The sequence below is a fragment of the Bos grunniens genome, chromosome 28 (genome assembly GCF_055505025.1).
Source record: "Bos grunniens cultivar Pamir isolate PY7600 chromosome 28, Bosgru_T2T1.0, whole genome shotgun sequence".
In the NCBI taxonomy this organism is placed as follows: Eukaryota; Metazoa; Chordata; class Mammalia; order Artiodactyla; family Bovidae; genus Bos; species Bos grunniens.
The window spans coordinates 17,330,234-17,343,460 of NC_141192.1; the positions used below are offsets into that span (position 1 = coordinate 17,330,234).

The following is a 13,227-nucleotide window of genomic DNA, read 5'->3' on the forward strand; positions in this document are numbered from 1 at the left end:
GAAAACTGAGCAACTACATGTAAGAGAGTAAAATTAGAACATTCTCTAACTCAGTATACAAAATTAAACTCAAAATGGATGAAATATCCAAAGATCAGATACTATAAAACTCCTAGAGTAAAATTTAGGCAGAACACTCTTTGACATAAATCACAGCAATATTTTTTTGTATCCACCTCCTGGGGTACTAAAAACAAAAATAAACAAATGGGATCTAATTAAACTTAAAATTTTGCACAGCAAAGGAAATCATAAACAAAACAAAAAGGACAATGTACAAAATGGGAGAAAATATCTGCAAACAAATTGACCAAAATGGGCTCAATTTCCATAATATGCAAACAGCTTGTATACCTCAATACCAAAAAAACCCCAACCCAATAAAAAAGAAAATGGGCAGAAGACCTAAATAGGCATTTCTCCAAAGAAGACATACAGATGGCCAAGAAGCACATGTAAAGATGCTCAACATCACTAATTATTAGAGAAATGCAAATGAAAACTACAACGAGGTACCACCTCACACTGGTGAGAATGGCCATCATCAAAAAATCTATAAATAATAAATGCTGGAGTGGGTATAGAGAAAAGAGAACCTCCTACACTGTTAGTGCAAATGTAAACTGGCGCATCGGCTATGGAGAACATTAAGGCGGTCCTTAAAAAAGTAAAATAGAGTTTCCATAAGTTCCAGCAACCCTACCACTGAGCATATATATGGAAAAACTGAAAACTCTAATTTGAAAAGATACATGCACCCCAGTGTTCACTGCAACACTGTTCACAATAGCCAAGACGTGGAACCAACCTAAATATTCACCAACAGATGAGTGGATAAAGAAGATGTGGTGTATATTTATATATACACATACATAAATAATGGAGTATTACTCAGCCATAAAAAGTTTAAACAATGCCATTTGTAGTAACATGGATGGATCTAGAGATTATTGTACTAAGTGAAGTAAGTCAGACAAAGACAAATATTGTATGATATTATTTATATGTGGAGTCTAAAAAAATGCAAATGAACTTATTTACACAATAGAAATGAACTCAGATATAGAAAACACACTTGCACCCAAGGGGAAAGAGGGGGAAGGATAAATTGGGAATTTGCAATTAAGAGATACAAACTACCATATATAAAGTACATAAGAAAACCAAGGACATACTGAACAGCACTGGGAACTATATTCAATATCTATAATAACATATAATAGGAAAACTCTGAAAATAATATATATATGTATGTATAACTGAATCACTTTGCTGTACACATGGAACAGTGTAAATCAACTATACTTCAATAAAGAAATTACGGATATACTTACCATATGACCCAGACATCCCACTCCTAATATCTACTCAAGAGATATAAAAACATATATCCATACAAAGACTTATAAGCAAATGTTGATAACAGTATTACTCTTAATAGTCCAAAATGGAAAACAATCCAAATGTTTTTCATGTGGTGAATGAAAAAACAAAATGTGTATTTTGTTTATTTCCATATATTAGAATTCTACTCAGCAATACAAACAAAGAACTTCAAACCATGATACAGTATGGATAAACCGCAAAAGCATTAGGATATGTAAAAGAGGCTAGATGCAAAAGACTACATATTGAATGAGTCCATTTATATGACATTTAAAAAAAGGTTTAACTACAGAGAGAGAAAGCAGATTAGTGTTTGCCTAAGGCTCAGGGTAGGAGCAGGGACTGGTTGCAAAACAGGAACAGAACTTTTAGGGGTAAGGAAATAGTCTAAAGCTGGATTGTTATTATGCTTACATGATGATAGGTGAATTTTATGGTACATAAAATATACATAAATAAAGCTTTTTAAAAAGTAATGGGACAAAAAAACAAAGAAAAAAAACTAGGGCCTATATCTAGTTACTTAGGTTAAGAATTTATATATATTATCTATATCTGGGCTAAACAGATGATTGTTTATTATTAAACAGGAATTTTTATAACTGTTTATTGCTAAAATTAATTGTCCTCAAACAATTTTTGTAAGGAAATTTTATATTTTTTGTTAACTACAAAATAACATTTCTTCCTATCACGGCTCTCAATACAAGGCTAATTAAGTAGCCTATTTCTGGACAGAGAAATGAAGGCAGCTAGGGAGACTTTCTTCTTGCTCTTACTCAACTTACCTACAGTGAAGACATGTCCTGGCTTACTGCATTTAAAACCGTCAGGACAACTCTGGTTGTCCTCAATGTATTATAAAAAGTGCTCTGGGTTGGGTGATAAATTATATAGTCAACCCTGTCTATAGCAGAATTGTTCTCATCCTTAATCCTTAATTTTCATTACTATGAAGGGGAACCCCTGAAAGTTTCGAAAGCCTTTAAATAGGCTATAAACCATACAGTCATAAAATTTTCAGATAGTCATTTTACAAAGGAGGATCTGGGGCATAGAAAAATTAAAATGAGAAGCCCTAAATCACATTGTTTTGATTAAGGTTTTTAACACTACCACACACACCACTCTTTATACAATAAGAGTTTTTGTTGGATAAGTACATTTTTCTCTTGGAGGTAGTAATTATTACTATGTAATAATGAGGCAGGAGGTTTTAAGAAGGCAATTACTTTGTCTAAGATTAAACCATGGCTTAAAAGTGAAAATTGGGATGCAAATCTTGATTACAAAGCTAAACACCACCTCTAAGCATATTGCCTCTCATGAAAAGGACCGTGGGCCTGGGTAGAGGGATGTGCGTGCACACATGTGCACAATGTGGCCAAAGCAGTTCTTGAGTGGAGGTTCATGAGACCAGGGATTCCGTGAGCTGGGTTGAGAGAGCCTGTATCACTAAGAAATTATATGTAACATTGCCTATGTGTATGTAAAATTTTCTTCTAGAGAGAGAATGTAAAGCTTTTACCAGATCCTCAAAAGTATTTATGACACAGGAAAATTGAGAACCTTTTAGATTGCTTTGTTAGGGAGGTTAAACATTTAAGATACTCTATATTTTACAACAGCTATCATAGTCATAACCAGAACATTTTGTCAAACAACAGAATTAATAGGCAATTACTGAGAGGCAGTATATATTTTCTATATACATATAATATTGTTTGTGTGTGTGTGCTCAGTCTTGTCCGACTCTTTGCGACCCCCTGGACTATAGTCCACCAGGTATATAATGTAGTATTTTGGATTTTGCACTTTTTTTAAAAAAAAAGAGGATCAAGCCCTCATTTGATATATTAATAGAACATGACCCAGTAGCCGTGACAGTAGTGAAGAATGAATGATGGGAGAGATGTTTACTATTGGTGGCTAAATTCTGCTGAAGTAGCTGTGCGTTAAGCAGAGTTTTCTTATACACTATACCAGCCTAAAGTAAGATTAATTTAGAAGTACTAAACCAGAAAGGTACATAAATTGAGAGTAGAAAGGACAACAAATTTCATTAAATCAAATAATTTTCTGCTTCTGTTTCTTGGTAAGTAATACAAGTTGATTTTCTTAAGCAGGACAATAGTATTCGTAGGAATTTGGGGAGCAACTCTTTTTTTCAAAAGTATGTATCATTTTACCTTTGTAAAAATATTGTCTTCAACCCCTCATACAACATAGAGTCAACATACTAGCATTTATGTCCTGGGATAACATTCAGCCAGACACACCAGTACAACTTTACTATTGTTAAATTATTGAAAGACATGGAAACTGACCCCAGTACTCTTGCCTGGAGAATCTCCACGGATAGAGGAGCCTGGTGAGCTACAGTGCAGGGATTGCAAAGAGTCGGACATGACTGAGCGACTAAGCACAGCATGTAGCGCATACAGATTGGTACACTGGATAATAGTAACTGTATTACATGATAGAATTAATAATAAAAATTTCAATATAAAATCACTAGTTCAAATTATTCGCCACTGAATATCATAATAAAACTGGTACAAGAGTCCTGTTGGAATGTGACTTAGTTATCACTGAATATATATAACTTAATGAATATATAATTATTGATACTGACACCAAATATTTAACAATTTTAGAGAATATTATAAAAACAAGAAGTTTCTAAGTGAAACGCTTCAGCAAAAGCTGAGAGGATTCATCACTATGAACAATATGTTTATACTGGAGAAATTCTCTCTTTATTGAAACTCTCCAATTGTTTTGATTCTGGCCTATTTTTTAAGAAAAATAAATTTGTATGTCAATCTGAGAATGGGAAACAGTGAGAAAGGAAAAAAAAAAAAAAAGCACTGGACATTAAAACAGTTTGCCATAACTCACCATCAGAGGGCACAACAGTACTGCAATAAACAACTCCCAAATTAGGCCAAGAAGAGAGCCTCTGGTGTACCTAGAAAATACAAAAAGACACATCCATCGTCAGGGCACACAACAAATGTTTTATGCATATGTGTATGAGTGTAATAAATAAATAAAGCTTTTAAATCATTCATATAATATGTATTCTTTAGTGGAAAAGTTTAAAAATCCAGATAAAGGAAAAGTCTCTCAAACTCTTTTCATCCTAAGGTGTTAGTGATGCATTTTAGTTTATTTCAAGACTTCATACAAACACATTTACACACACACACACACCCATACAAACTGTTTTCATCTAGTTTTTTAAACACCTAATACTGGTTTTAAGCACTGTCAAGTCTAAACAAAATTTTGTTTCTTGTTCCTCTTACTAGTTTTTAGACCTGGATTTCCTTTATGTCTTTTACTAGGTATAAGACAGTTATTAAATAGCTATATCACTACTCTACTGTTATTGGGTAGACATCTAGTCTTTCTGTTTATTCGCCTTTTTTCGTTTTAATTTGGTCAGGCAACTTCACTCCTGGAGTCTTTAATTGTTACCATCTTCTGAATATTGGAAGGAACTCACACTAATACCCACCCTTACTACTTCCTCAAAGAGTAGTGTCATTGTGGATTTAGGTTCAGAATTCAGGCTCTCACAATTAAACTAAGTTTCAGAAAGATTACTGAATACATTTCTGACTTGCTAAATGCTTAATTTATTCCCTTGTACCTTTTAATTTCCTAGCTTCAAAAAGTATTAAAGGAGGAAGAAAAGAATACTTTAATGGACTAAAAACCAACATATTAGCCTCAGAGCCAGATATTATATTCCACTCTAAGAATCCAAACAAAAGTCATTTAGGACTCTAAGCCAATGGATACCTAACAAGACTATGATGTATAACACACATCTTTCAAGTTAGTATCATAAATTCCTACTTCTTACCAGCTTAAGAAAACATGCAGAATGCAAGACTGTTTTCTAAAAATGAAAAAACCACTTAAATCACTTGAGACTTCACAGCTGCTCATTACACATTCATGTTTTGATGCCGTCATCGAGAATCTTTAAGTTAATATACGTAACAACTTTAGTGTAGACTGCTACTTTCAGATTTTTTTTGTTTCAAAATATTTAGTTAAACTTAATTTTAGTCAGAGATCCAAGAAGGCACTGGTTAAATACAGGTGTGCTGGGAAATCCTACAATCCTAATCCTTTGCTTCAACACTTTTAATGGGGACCACAGAATCCTTAGCTCCATAAAGATGTTTTGAAAAAGAAGATGAGTCCAAACTCATTCTACAAATGAGAAAACTGAGACTCAAAGAGGGAAAGTGACTTACAAAGAGCCACATATCAGAATCAAGATTAGAACCCAGGCCTCAATAGTGCTAACCATCTTTTATACAAAATACACAGGGCCTGGATCTCGTCCTCTGTAGGTCTCAACTGGCTCAACTCTAACTTTAGGATGCTTTGTTGCTGTGCAGTATCTAAGTTGTATCAAACTCTTTGCGACCCTGTGGACTGCAGCACATCAGGCTTCCCTGTCCTTCACTATCTCCTGGAGTTTGCTCAAGTTCATGTCCATTGAGTCGGTGATCCATTTCATCTTCTGCTGCAGCTCTTCTCTCCTCCTGCCCTCAATTTTTCCTAGCATCAGGGTCTTTTCCAATGAGTCAGCTCTTTGCATCAGGGGGCCAAAGTATTGGAGCTTTGGCTTCAGCATCAGTCCTTCCAATAAATATTCAGGATTGATTTCCTTTAGGAGTGACAGATTTGATCTCCTTGCTGTCCAAGGGACTCAAGAGTCTTCTCCAGCACCCCAATTAGAAAGTATCAATTCTTATGATGTTTAGCTATCGTTTACAAGATGCTTTTATTTAAAATGTTTAAGTTATCTTATTTAGTTAGACCAGAAAAAGCAAGTCTATGATACAAAATTCAAAAGAAGAAAAAAATAAGTAAAAAAATTAATTATTTTACACAAATAATTGGTCTTCCTCCCATCCTTGTGGCTCAGCTGCTCAGTTCTCCTCTCCAGAGGTAACTGGTTAAATCCAGATAGTCTATCAGACACTATTATTTATATATATATATATAAGTGTGTGGGTATATGTCTAAGCATTTGTGGAGATTTTTAAAAATGCAAATGGTAGCATGCTACAGTCTCATTAGTCATTTGTCTGTTTAATACATTGTAATAATAAAAGGTTGTCTGTCAATAGACACATGATACTTGATTCTCCCTGATGACTGAGATGGGAAAGAACCTGACTGCAATGCAGGAGACCTGGGTTCAATCCCTGGGTCAGGAAGATCCCCTGGAGGAGGCATGGCAACCCACTCTAGTATTCTTGCCTGGAGAATCCCATGGAGTCAGACACAACTGAAGCAACTAAACATGAGCATGATACTTGAATGAATATCCTTACATGTGGGCACAGATATCCAACAACAAAATACTTCAAGAGAAAGTGCTAGGTTAAAGATATGTGCTCTTCAACTTTTGAAAGCTATTACCAAATTGTTTTTCATGGAGGTTATATGAATTCACATACCTATCAAATATACTCTAATTCTCTAAATGAGTATGTGGTCTCTATGCCCTCCTAAACAATGGGCTATTATTAAACTTTGTTATGTTGCCAATATTGCAGGCGAACAGTATTTCACCACAACTGTAATTTACATTTGTTTTGTATTGAGTGATAATTTATACATATTTTAATCTAAGAGTTAGTTGTATTTGTTTTCCTATGCACAAAGTATTTACATCTTTTGCCATTTTTTGAATCTCAATCTTGGTCTCGAATATTATTTTGTAGAAAGTCTTTAAATATTAAGAAAATTACCAATTGGTTATAAAAATTTCCTTGTTTTTATTTTTACTTTGTTAATGGTGTTTTTGTAAGAACACAATTTTCATGTTTTAAGAGTCAAACTTTTCAATCTTTTCTGTGTGGTTTAAGGGGCCTGTGTCATGTATCTTAGCAGGTTTCCCTGCTGCTGCTGCTGCTAAGTCGCTTCAGTCATGTCTGACTCTATGCGACCCCATAGACGGAAGCCCACCAGGCTCCCCCGTCCCTGGGATTCTCCAGGCAAGAACGCTGGAGTGGGTTGCCATTTCCTCCTCCAACGCGTGAAAGTGAAGTTGCTCAGTCGTGTCCGACCCGATTCCTAGCGACCCCATGGACTGCAGCCCACCAGGCCCCTCCGTCCATGGGATTTTCCAGCAAGAGTACTGGAGTGGGTTGCCATTGCCTTCTCTAGCAGGTTTCCCTACTTTGAGAATATTATAAAATTCTTCCATGGCCTCTATCTTCTCAGGTTTAAATCTTTGATTCATTAGGAATTAATTTTAGTCAGTTAAGAAGTAGCAATCCAACTTACCTCTAATGATAACATAGCTATCCCTTATATTTAATAATTCATTTTCCCTCTTATTTTAAATGCTACCTTTATAATTCCCCAAATACCTACGTCAATTTGGATCTTCTTCTGTCCAATGATCTGTATGTTCATGCTCTAGTGGCGATTTAGTCATTAAGTCATGCCCGACTTCTGCAACCCCATGGACTACAGGCTCATCTGTCCATACAATTTTCCAGGCGAGAATACTGGAGTGGGTGGCCATTTCCTTCTCCAGGGGATCTGCCTGACCCAGGAATAGAATGCAGGTCTCCTGCGCTGCAGGCAGATTCTTTACAGAGAGAGCTGCCGTTTTAACATTCTACCTTTATATTTTTACATCTAGCAGGGTGGGGTATTTTCCCTTATTACTTTCCTTTAAGAATTTTCCTTGCTATTTTTGCTTATTTGTATCTCCATATTTACTTCAGAGTCAGTATTTTTATTTACACACATATGCACAAAGACACACACACACTCATGACACCAATCAGCTTCAAAAGTAACACTGCATTGGGATTAAGAGCATAGAATTTATAATTAGCCCTGAGTTAAGAGTCTGTAATGTACTCTAACTGCAGCCTTTGCAAGTTCATTAGCTTCTTTGTGCCTCAGTTTTCACTGAAAAATGGACAGAGTGTAATACTAGTAGTTACCACATAAAGTTGCCATGAAGACAAAATGATAAATACACATAAAGCATTTAGAAAGAGCCTGGCATAGAGTAAGCGCTCAATAAAATGTTAGGGATTTTTGTTTGTTTGTTTTGAAGTTGAGATCTTATTAACTCCATGGATTAACAAAAGGAAACTGACATCTATTTTTGATTTTGACATCTATTTTGATTTTTGAGTCTTTTCACTCAAGAAACTTGTCTTTCTATTTTAGTCTGTTTTTCTCAGAATATCTTAAGGTTTTCTTCATTCAGATTTTTCCTGAGTTTCTTTGTTTTAGGAATGACTCTAGTTTTCTTTGTGATCTAATCTGGGATTTTTTAAATGAGAAGTTTAGCCTATTTATATTTATTAATATAACATATATTTAATCTTTCAGTCATCAAACTTTATGTCATAAAATTTTTGTTTGTTGTCTTTATTGTTGGTCTTTCTTCTTAAAAAGTTTACTAAACAATTTGTGTTTGCTTTGTTTTAGTTACATGTGTACTTCTATTAGTAATATTAATATGGGAAGTTTTTTTGTATTAGTAGTTATTTTAGAGTAAGATCTAAGTTCTTTTAACTACCTTTAAGGCCCAATATTGTCTAATACTCTGTTATCTCTCTGGGCTTCCCTGGTGGCTCAGAGGTAAAGAATCTACCTGCAGAGCAGGAGACTGCCTGCAATGTAGGAGACATGGATTCTATCTCTGGGTCAGGAAGACCCGTGGAGACGGAAATGGCAACCTACACCAGTATTCTTGCCTAGGAAATCTCATGGACAGAGGAGCCTGGTGGGTTACAGTCTTGGGTGTTGCAAGAGCTGCACCCAAATTAGTGACTAAACCACCACCATTATTTCTGACTTCACTGTCTACCATTCTGCCTCTCAATCATTCTGCTTTAGCCCTTAGGCTCTTTTCTATGCACACTACCAATACTTTAACTGTGGTTTTCCCTTTCATTTCTTGATTGGCTGAACTTCATCTTATAAAGGTAGGACTCATGAGAGCTAAATTCCCTAAATGTTGGCATGTTAAAAAATGTTTGTCTTCGCCTTTATACTGAATGACTATTGTACGAGCTATACGTTGTATGTACCAGCTCTATTTATTCTAGGACCTTTGTAATAGCTATTCCTCTACTTAGAATACTGTTTCTCCAGATAACTCCCCTCAACTCCACGTTTTTCTTTTATTGAATTGATTTTTTTTTAATTGGAGTGTAACTGCTTTACGATGTTGTGTTAGTTTCTGTTGTACAATGAAGTGAATCAGCTATATGTATACATACATCCCCTCTGTCTTGAACCTCCCTCCCACCCCACTATTTCACACCTCCAGGACATCACAAAGTACCAAGCTGAGTTCCCTGTGCTATACAGCAGGTTCCCAACAGCTACCTATTTTACACACTTAGTGTATATATGTCAATCTTACTCTCTCAATTCATCTTGGATTTGTTGATTTTAAATGACATATTTTCACAGCTTGGAGTTTCACTACTTTACATCAGTTCTGTCCTGTACCCTTCCAGCTTTTGTTAGTTATATCATTACTACACTGGCAAAGTTTTAAATATTCATACTCTGCTCAGCAAAATCTAATCTTCACATTTGTTTTAGTCTTAATTTTATAGATCAGTGGACTCTATGTATACTACCAATACTTTAAATGTTATTTTTCCTTTCATTTCTTGGTTGGCTGAACTTCATCTTATAGAGGCAGGACTCATGAGAGCTAAACTCTCTAAATGTTGGCCTGTTAAAAAATGTTTGTCTTTGCGGCCTGTTAAAAAATGTTTGTCTTTGCATTTATACTGAATGATTATTTGGACTGGCATAAGATTCCTAAATTCATCTTTCTTTGAGGACTCCATGGTAAAGTGTGAGTGATCACTGCTACTTTGGAGAAGTCTGAGGGCAGCCATTATTTTGAAGAATCCTCTTTCAGCTTTGTTGGAGATCTGCAACCATCCCACAGGCATCCTCTCTCGAAGTCTTCTCACTCATTTATTTGACCTTCACTAGATCTGCAGTTGGAGAAGGCAATGGTACCCCACTCCAGTACTCTTGCCTGGAAAATCCCATAGACAGAGGAGCCTGGTGGGCTGCAGTCCATGGGGTCGCTAAGAGTCGGACACAACTGAGCGACTTCACTTTCCCTTTTCACTTTCATGCACTGGAGAAGGAAATGGCAACCCACTCCAGTGTTCTTGCCTGGAGAATCCCAGGGACAGGGGAGCCTGGTGGGCTGCTGTCTATGGGGTCGCACAGAGTTGGACACGACTGAAGTGACTTAGCAGCAGCAGCAGCAGATCTGCAGTCGTTCTTCATATACTGTGCTTTGGGATTGCAGAGATCTCTCTGGTTGTACTGAAGATGGAGCTTATATTTCTGTTTCTTATTCTCCTTCCCCCAAGTGAGGGAGAAATGCTGCCCTTTATTGGGCCATCATTTATTCAAGTGGTAACTTTTTAATATGAACTTTTTCAAACTTACACAGAAGTAGAAAACATGGCATGGTGAATTTCTTCCATTCACCCATCACCTGCTTCTGTATTTACCAAAATTTTGTCAAACCTGGTTCATCTACATCCACCCAGTTTTTTCAACAGAGTATCTTAAAGGAAATTCCAAACATCATACTGCTTTACCTGAAAATATTTCAGTATACATCTTCTAGGCCATTTTAAAACAGGAAGTACTCTGTTTTAAAGATTATCAACAATAATAAATGATGTGTTTGTGAGGCAGAGAACTAAATAAAAACATGGCTGTTTATCCACCTGCTTTTGCAAATGAAGTTTTACTAGAACACAACCAAACTCATTATTTACTATCTAGCGCTCATTCACCCACTTTGACACTACGACTGAAGAACTGAGTAGCTATGCAGTTGCCGGAGAGTTGGGTAGTTGCAACAGAGACCATATGGCCAACAAAGCCCCAAATATTTATCATATGGCCCTTTAAGAAAATGTTTGCTGACCTTTGCTGTAGAAGCCCACCTGCACTGTTTTGAGAGAGTTCACTGTCCCAAAGTCCTTCCCAATCGCTTCTATAATGACACTGACAATTACACAATATTACTTTTTAAGTGTTCACACACACATATAGGCCCTTTTTTTTGTTTAAACCTTTTGATAGCCTATAGTCTAATAAGGACACTGGGAACAAAACAGATTTTGTTGTTGCCTTTTTTCTTTGAAATATGGCAACAATAACAACAAACAAAAGCAAAACAAAGACAAAATAAATAAATAAATAAAAGGATTCAAGACCAAAGAGGCATTGGTATTCTAAACTGTATTTCATGTCTCTCCTAGATTGAATATATGTTGCTGTTTAAACTGTATATTCTTAATAAATCACAAGAAAATAGGAAGAGTTTAATAAATATTTGATTCGTGCTGAATGTTTTAAAAATATGTCAAAAAGTTAAAAAAAGAAAAACACTCAGGTAAATAGCATGCATTATTCACATATTTAAATTTCATAGGCAGAGAACAAGATTAAGGTTAAGAAAGTAAATATTCAGAATGAGCAGAATCATCAGAGAAAAAGTAAACCTCTAAGCAATCGATGCCAAATAAACACAGTGATGTGGTGCCAACACGGTCCCTTGAAAAGAAAACACAAGTTTACATCTTTGGTATGAAACAGTCTGTACCTTTGATAAGTATTTTGAGAACCTTTAGGAAAAACAGGGGCTTCTAGTGAAACTAAAGGAAGGTGTAACATCTACCCTGGTATTATAACCATCACCCTTAAATCCTAACCCCAGGAAAAGAAAAATGCTAGCATTATTAAGTTAGAGTCCGACGACAAAATACTATAACTTTATTTTCCCAAGTCATAAGACTTAAGATAATTTTAAAAATCAAATTTTAGAATGATAAAAATATATTCCATGACCCTAGAGCAAATTACTAAATTCATGTCAAAACTAACTTTCAAATCCTTTAGTTCTATCACGAGTTATGCGATTCTCCTACATGTACCATTCATTGTTCAGAAGAGCAAACTTAGCAACATATTCCTGCCAGCAACTGAGGAAGACTGTCAAGTCTAAATATCCTGTCAATAACCAATAAATATTCAGTCAGTTGGACATTAAAGCAGAAGCTGGGAAACAGAAGAAATAAAGAGAGGAAAAAAGAAAGAGGAAAAAGGTACTTCCATATTAACCCAGTTCCCTTTATTTATAAAAATCTTGGGACCTAATTTCATTAGGAAGCAAATATTTGTTACCTGTGTCAAACTATATAAAAAAATACTATATTAGTTATGTCAAAAAGCTTAAGATGGAATAACTATATATATATATATATATATATATATATATATACACACACACACACATACTTATCCATGGCTAAAACCAAGTTATAAATAGCCTCACTATTATCATGAGTTTAGATATGTCAAATAAAGTCTCTTTTCTTTAAGATCAGAGTACCCAGGTTTCAACAACTTTTCCATACCTCTAAAATCCAGTGCCTACAAGTATACTAGGATTAACAGTGTAAAAGTATTTTAGTTGTTCTAAAGCAAGACACCCCTGGGTTGGGAGGATTCCTTGGAGAAGGAAATGGCAACCCACTCCAGTATTCTTGCCTGGGAAATCCCATGGACAGAGGAGCCTGGTGGGCCATAGTCCAGGGGTCACAAAAAGTCAGACACGACTTCGGACTAAACAACAACAAAGCAAGGCACACCTATAACAGTGTCTACACTTTGGCATCAGTTTTTATCCATATCCTTGATATAATAAAACCGCTGAAGCACTGCATCGCCAATAATTTCTCACTATTTTAGTATATATAGTAAAATGAGACTTCA

The 13,227-nt window shown here is 35.5% G+C and overlaps 1 protein-coding gene across 2 annotated transcripts in view; it reads right to left on the minus strand.

The window, feature by feature from the left end:
* Positions 1-13,227, minus strand: part of MCU (mitochondrial calcium uniporter) — a 195,715-nt gene that overhangs the window by 44,334 nt on the left and 138,154 nt on the right. For both annotated transcript variants that reach the window (XM_086382115.1, XM_086382113.1), the window contains exon 2: positions 4,288-4,357. In XM_086382115.1, the coding sequence (XP_086238241.1) occupies positions 4,288-4,357 (70 nt within the window). The remainder of the gene's footprint in view (positions 1-4,287; positions 4,358-13,227) is intronic.